Source organism: Phoca vitulina, unplaced genomic scaffold, assembly GCF_004348235.1.
Source record: "Phoca vitulina isolate PV1807 unplaced genomic scaffold, GSC_HSeal_1.0 scaffold615, whole genome shotgun sequence".
Lineage (NCBI taxonomy): Eukaryota > Metazoa > Chordata > Mammalia > Carnivora > Phocidae > Phoca > Phoca vitulina.
In genome coordinates, this window is record NW_022590302.1 from 1 (window position 1) to 7,714 (window position 7,714).

At 37.1% G+C, this 7,714-nt stretch overlaps 1 protein-coding gene across 1 annotated transcript; it reads left to right on the forward strand.

Moving 5' to 3' along the window:
• The first annotated feature begins 5,187 nt into the window (after positions 1-5,187).
• LOC116629326 (olfactory receptor 6F1-like) lies at positions 5,188-6,114 on the forward strand. Its single transcript, XM_032399626.1, has one exon. The coding sequence runs from the start codon at positions 5,188-5,190 to the stop codon at positions 6,112-6,114; it is 927 nt and encodes a 308-aa protein (XP_032255517.1).
• The last annotated feature ends 1,600 nt before the right edge of the window (positions 6,115-7,714 follow it).

Sequence of the window (7,714 nt, forward strand, 5' to 3'; positions counted from 1 at the left end):
GACATCCAAATGGCCAACAGACACATGAAAAAGTGCTCAACATCACTTGGCATCAGGGAAATCCAAAGCAAAACCTCAATGAGATACCACCTCACACCAGTCAGCATGGATAAAATTAACAAGTCAGGAAATGACAGATGTTGGCAGCGATGTGGAGAAAGGGGAACCCTCCTACACTGTTGGTGGGAATGTAAGCCTGTGCAGCCACACTGGAAAACAGTATGGAGGTTCCTCAAAAAGTTGAATTTAGAGCTACCCTACGACCCAGCAATTGCACTACTGGGTATTTACCCCAAAGATACAAATGTAGGGATCCAAAGGGGTACATGCACCCCGATGTTTATAGCAGGAATGTCCAAATAGCCAAACTATGGAAAGAGCCAAGATGTCCATCAACAGATGAATGGATAAAGATATGGTATATATATACAATGGATATTATGCAGCCATCAAAAAACCCTGATATCTTGCCATTTGCAATGATGTGGATGGACCTAGTGGTTATTATGCTAAGCAAACAATGTCAATCAGAGAAAGTCAGTTATCATATGATATCACTGATTTGAGGAATTTGAGAAACAAGACAGAGGAGCGTAGGGGAAGGGAAGGAAAAATGAAAGAAGACCAAACCAGAGAGGGAGACAAACCATAAGAGACTCTTAATCTCAAGAAACAAACTGAGGGTTGCTGGAGTGGAGGGGGTTGGGAAGGATGGGGTGGTTGGGTGATAGACACTGGGGATGGTATGTGCCATGGTGAGTGCTGTGAACTGTTTAAGACTGATGAATCACAGACCTGTTCCCCTGAAACAAATAATACATTATATGTTAATAAGAAAAATAAAAATTTTAAAAATAAGGTATCATACCATCAAAAAAACAAAAAAACAAAAAAACAAACTGATAGTTACCAGATGGGAGATAGGTGGGGGGAATGGGAGAAATAGGTGATGGAGATGAAGGTGTGCACTTGTCATGATGAGCACCATGTGATGTATAGAATTCTTAAACACTGTGCTGTATACCAGAAACTAATAAAATATTGTATGTTAACTATACTGGAATTAAAATTAAAAAAAAAACTTAAAAAATAAAAATAAAGATTTTCAGAAATTATGAAAACCTATTAAATATTTGCATTTTGTCAGAACTTGAACAAAGATGAAAGATCTTCATTAATATTTGTAAACCTAAGGAAATATCCCTTTCTTGTTCCATGTAGAATCTCCATTAAATTATAGTTATTTAAATCAAATGTTTGTAAATAATTTGAAAGATCTTCTCTTCTTTATCTAGCCCTAAGTACCGAAGAGAGAGTACTAAATTGTCACCTTCTCCCATAAGATTCCTGTACACATAAGTAATTACTTAATAGCAAATTGTTTTCAGTATGGAGCTCATTAAGTGGAAGATTGAGATTGAGAAAATGTAAAACACCAAAACTAAAGTTGAATGTAGCTAAGACAGGATTGGATCAGAAGGAAAGAAAAAATTAATAAATAAACAGAGAAAACCTAAGAACAAGTTTCAAAAGCTGTGGAAGATTGGGCTCATCAAACAGTACTGAATATTGAGAGAAAATTGTGTAAAATTTTAAGATAACCAAATGAAAAAGAAGAAAGGTAGATGAAATGATTGCAATAGAAATACAGTATTTTTAAATTAATTATATTATGGAATAAAAAAGCGGGGAAAAGATAAAGACAGAATTTATGGATTTTATATGTATGGCAAAAAGAATTACAACTAGGTAAGTGAACAAGGTTATTCTGTGCTTTCTGTGTTCTATCCAATACCTGATCAATGAATGGGTAAATTTGTTATCACAGATTTGTTCCATAATATATAGTCATCATAGCCTTTAATTAATACCTGAAACTTCCTGTGATTCAGAAACAACATAAATGTAGTTATTTTTGCTGAAATATTGCGTTTTTATATGAAAAGCAATTGTTTTATGTATTTAAAATCATTTTCCTATTGTAAGAAATTAAAATTACTTATTAAACTCTGTCACTAAATTGTTAAAAACTCAAATTCTTTCTATAAAAAAGAATCAACTGGTTAATTGGAAAAATCAAAAAGCCATTTATTTAAAACCAGTGAACCGAACTAAGATCGAATCTAAGATTTTTAGAAACTTTGTCATTTGCTGAACGTCCCATAAGCTTTCCTTCTTAGAATCAATACTAAGAATACTCAAATATACAGCAATATATGCAAATTTTAAAATGCGGGGCATAATCATCACATACTTCAAGTAAGTAAATATTATTAGTTCATGATATCTGACAAATTCAGCAATATAATTGGAAACCAAATCTGATAATGCCATTTTGTAATATGGTAATGGATATTCTATTTATTCTCTAATCTGTAGTCATTAGAATTTGATATTTAATTTTGAAAATGGAAAACAGTATAATTATTTTATTCACATTACTTACTGATTTAAGATAAAATCATATCATAGTAATAGATTTTAGAATGATATTGACCAATGATTTCTCTTTGAATACAAATTAAAATATATTTTTTTGAACCTGTCAGATACTATAGAGATCTATTTAAAAAGAGTCCCTGAAAGCATCTCAAAAGTACTAAGGCTCTGCTATTGAATTTACAGAACTGACAGTCACAGCTTCACTTGGGACAGCTTCTCTAGCTTCTATGTGTTTCAGTTTTCTCATCTTTAAAACTAGTAGAATAACAATAAAACCAAAGTAATAAGATTTACAAGGATTGTGTTAGGTAATAAGCTAATGACTTCCAAGTAAGACTTCACTATAGGTTGGCTACTATTATCTGTTATGAATTTACATTATATGTCAGCTCCTTGACTACATTTTTAGAGATCAATTAAATACCAAAGGCATTAGCAATGACAGTAAGTACTTTGAGCTAGAAAAGTTGTTACATATATTGATTGGCCATGAATGATATAGATGTTGGATATAATAACTTTAAGAAATTTGTGAAAACCATTATGTAGCATATTTGCTGATGAGCACTTTTTCTCGATATGTCTTATTGTTCTATCTCATCCCTCAATGTCTAAATTAAGATATGATTATTTTCTTTATTAGGATAATTAATAATCTAGATCCTTTACTACTCAATGAACCAGAGGAGAGTCATGTCATCACCCTGTTCTTCATATTCTTTATTAAGAAATATAAATATATAAGGATGCTAGATCCTTGCTGCTCAGATTAGGGTCCTCAGCCAGTGATGCCTTCTGTAAATTTGTGTGGAATGCAGAGTCAGAGGGCTAATCCAAGATGACTGAATTAGAATCTATATTTTTATATCACCCTCAAGTGATTCACACATCCATTAGAACTTGGGATTACTGCTCTAGAAGACTTTGAAGCTGCATTCTGCCATAAATGTGATACACCCACCACATGGTGGACCCGTTTGCTTTGTAGAACCATTTGTAGTATAAAAATCCTTGTTGAAATTAGATGCATGTAATGAATCTGCTAAGATTTGTGGAGATAATATTTCTTTTAGAGGGTGTAAGAGTGTGATATATGAAGATGAAGAGAGGGGACATTCTTTCACAAGGGAATGCAAAGACTGAAGACACAAAAGTCCGCTTAAACTTTGTTCAAAATTTCCTTCTCAAGTGTAAGCTTTATTTTTTTTTAAGATTTTATTTATTTATTTGAACAGAGAGAGACACAGCAAGAGAGGGAATACAAGCAGAGGGAGTGGGAGAGGGAGAAGCAGGCTTCCCGCCAAGCAGGGAGCCTGATGCGGGGCTCGACCCCAGGACCCTGGGACCATGACCTGAGCTGACACTTAATGACTGAGCCATCCAGTCGCCCCTCAAGTGTAAGTTTTAGTTTGATATGCATGTTTGACAGTAAGGGCTCCCAATTTATCTTCTAATTTATAGATTCTGTCCTAAAAAAGAAGCATTCAGAAATGGATTATACTATTTTTAAATAATTTATTTAATGGTAACATAAGTGGAAATTGATTATCTTAGTGACAAAGAGAAACATATTTTGATTATCTGAAATAAAAAATGGACTTAACCAAAAATGATCACCATCATCATTATTTTTCTGTCACTCATCATTCTTGATTAAATCTAAATAAGATTATATACATATATATCATTATAATAACTGATATTATAATTATATATATATTATATATATATATTATAATTAAATATATATATATAAAAAAATATATATATTTAATTTAAATTCCAGTTAGTTAGGTGATGGGAATTAAGGAGTGCACTTGTCATGAGCACCAGATGTTGTATGTAAGCATGGAATCACTAAATGGTACACCTGAAACTAATATTACACTGTGTGTTAACTAACTGGAATTTAAATTATTCTTTTCAGAAAATAACTAGTTTCAAAATGATTTTCTGTTTTTAGCCCATTCTCAGTGTAATCCCTCCAAATGAGTATCCAGGTGTCTTAGATGCAGGAAGCAGTTGCCTTAAATCCCTTTTTAACATGGAAATATTTTTTGGTGTAAAGAATGTATCACATTAATAAGTTTATACATGAAATATTTAAGGTCAGAGAAGACAAAAATAAGTTTACACTAATTAAAACTTTTTTTATAGTTTACTTCTGAACATTATTTTTGAGGTCAGAGCTTAAAATTAGAAGAAGACCAATTCAAAAGCTGTGTCAAACATGAAAGTGACTAGAACCTACATTTGAGACACAAAGACAAAAAGAAAAGAAAAATACATATTTTCATTTAAGGACCAGGACTAGACCAGTCTAGTTACAATGTAGTGAATTGTGTCAACACGAAGTGCTCATCCTTTTGTGTGTTTAGATGTAATCTATAGCTGTGCTTGGGCATGTCCAGAATAGGATGATGCAGGTCCAAAGATTGAGTTTGCATATAGGATCTGAAATGTAGCTATGTTGCAATCTTTGCAAAAATGCTAAAATGCTTCACACATAAGTCTCTTCAACGACTAATTGGTGATAATAGCACATATCTCTCCATATTATTAGATTACTTGATATTAACACAGCTCCAAATACAGAGCAGGCACTCAGCATATGTTTGACTGTCAGTCTACATTCAGTTACTGAAGCACACTCATGAATCCTTTTCTTTTCTTTTTCTAAGACTGTGTGGTTAGATCAAAAGCCTCAGTGTGTAGCCTCTATTTACCACTATATCTCAAAATTCAATGGGCACAGACAATGCAACTCTCTCCCAGGATTTTCTCCTGCTGGGCTTTCCTGGGTCCCAGGTCTTTCAGCTCTCTCTCTTTATGCTTTTTCTGGTGATGTACATTCTCACAGTGAGTGGTAACATGGCTATCTTGATGTTGGTGTGTACATCCCACCAGCTACATACACCTATGTACTTCTTTCTGAGCAACCTCTCTTTCTTGGAGATTTGGTATACCACAGCTGCGGTCCCCAAAGCTCTGGCCATCCTTCTGGGGAGAAGCCAAACCATATCATTTACTGGCTGCCTTTTGCAGATGTACCTTGTTTTCTCACTGGGCTGCACAGAATACTTCCTCCTGGCAGCCATGGCTTATGACCGCTATCTGGCCATCTGCTGTCCTCTACGCTATGGGGCCATCATGAGCAGCCTGCTCTCAGCACAGCTAGCCCTGGGATCCTGGCTGTGCGGTTTTCTGGCCATTGCAGTGCCCACAGCCCTCATCAGCACCCTGTCCTTCTGTGGTCCCCACACAATCAACCACTTTTTCTGTGACATTGCACCCTGGATCACCCTGGCTTGCACCAGCACACAGGCAGTGGAACTCGTGGCCTTTGTGATTGCTTTTGTGGTCATCCTGAGTTCATGCCTCATCACCCTGGTCTCCTACATCTACATCATCAGCACCATTCTCAGGATTCCTTCAGCCAGCGGCAGGAGCAAAGCCTTCTCCACATGTTCTTCACATCTCACTGTGGTGCTCATCTGGTATGGGTCCACGATCTTTCTTCATGTCCGCCTCTCCAACAAAGAGGCCTTGGATCTTACAAAAGCTGTGACTGTCCTGAACACTGTGGTGACTCCAGTTCTAAACCCATTCATCTATACTCTCCGTAACAAGGAAGTAAGAGAAACGCTGCTGAAGAAGTGGAAGGGAAAATAAACTGCCCTTAATAAAACAGAGCTCTGTTAATTATCTCCTTATCTCTCCAATTAAGAATATGGAGGGAAAAAGAAAATGTTCCTTGATACAGGAGAAAAAAGAAAATGAAGGGGAAGAAAAAAACTGCATATACTTGCTCTACTTTTTTATGTATAATTGGAAATGGAGTTCTTGTTATAAGTAAACCGGACTCTTTAAGGGGAAAAAAATGTGTGCACTGAGTTAGATTTGTCCTTGACTTTTTTTTTTCATTTTTTAAATTTAAATTCAATTAGCCAACATATAGTACATCATTAGTTTTTGTTGTAATGTTCAATGATTCACTAGCTGCATATAACACCCAGTAGTGATTTTCAAAAAAGATGGCAGAGAAGTAGGGGACCCTATTCCAACTGGTCTCCAGAATTGAGCTGGATATCTACCAAACCATTTGAATACCCAAGAAATCAGCCCGAGATGTGAGAAGATAGATCAGGATCTCTAAAACAGAATGTCACAGGCGGTTTGTTTCAAGGTATGAAGCAGGGATCCATGATTCCGTGGGCAGATATTGGAGGATAAATGGAAGGGGGTGGGAGTCTAGCTGTTGGGATGCTACACTGCGGGTGAGCGATAGCCTCCCACGCTGGGGACAGGTCACAGAATAGCAGACCAGTAGCAGCGGGAAAAGGACCTTAGGGCAGCCCCCTGGATGGAAACCCGGAGCGGCGAGGCAGCACCTGTGAACTGGGGTGGCTGGGGGTTTTAGAAGCACAAAGGGCAGAGACGTGTCCTGATGTGAAGGCGAGGACTAGGAGTGCTGCTGAGGGGCATGCAACCCAGGACACAGCCGTTCATAGCAGCACAGACAGAAACGGAGACAGTGTGGCCTGGGGAGCTCACTGAAGAATGGTCTGCAATCTCTCTGCTCTGAGGCAGAGGGTTGGAAACAGTCTCTTCTGCTCTGACTTTTAGAAGAGACGTGGAAAACTGCCAGAGAATAAAAGCTCCCCAAAACCGGTTTTCACTGAGCCCATCCCTCACCACAAGGGGAGGGCATCTCTGCCAGACAGGGTTGCCTGAGTAACAGCGTGGCAGGCCCCTCCCCCAGAAAACAGGCTGGGAAAACCAGAGGCCAGCAACCCTAAGGTCCCTAGAAAACAGGTGCATCTTGCTTAGGTTCTGGTCAATAATTTGGACTCTATACATTCCCTCAACCACCCATCAACAGAATGACTAGGAGGAGGAAACCTCAAAATAGGAAAGAATCAGAGATTATGACTTATGCTGCAGATTTACAAATGGATGCAGATATAACCAAGATGTCAAAGATGGAATTCAGGCTAGCAATTGTGAAGACAATAGGTAGAATGGAGAAATCAATTAATGGCAACCTAGAGTCTCTAAGGGCAGAAATGAAAGCTGAATTAGCAGAACTTAAAAATGATATCAGTGAGATCCAATCCAATCTAGATAATCTAACAGTTAGGGTAAGTGAGGCAGAACGAATCACTGACCTGGAAGACAATACAATAGATAAAAAGGGAAAAGAGGAGGCCAGGGAAAAACAACTCAGAATCCATGAAAATAGAATCAGAGAAATAAGTGACACCATGAAGCG

What these genes read in the sequence shown, in the direction of transcription:
- LOC116629326 (XM_032399626.1), top strand. Translation starts at nt 5,188, where the DNA reads ATGGGCACAGACAATGCAACTCTCTCCCAGGATTTTCTCCTGCTGGGC.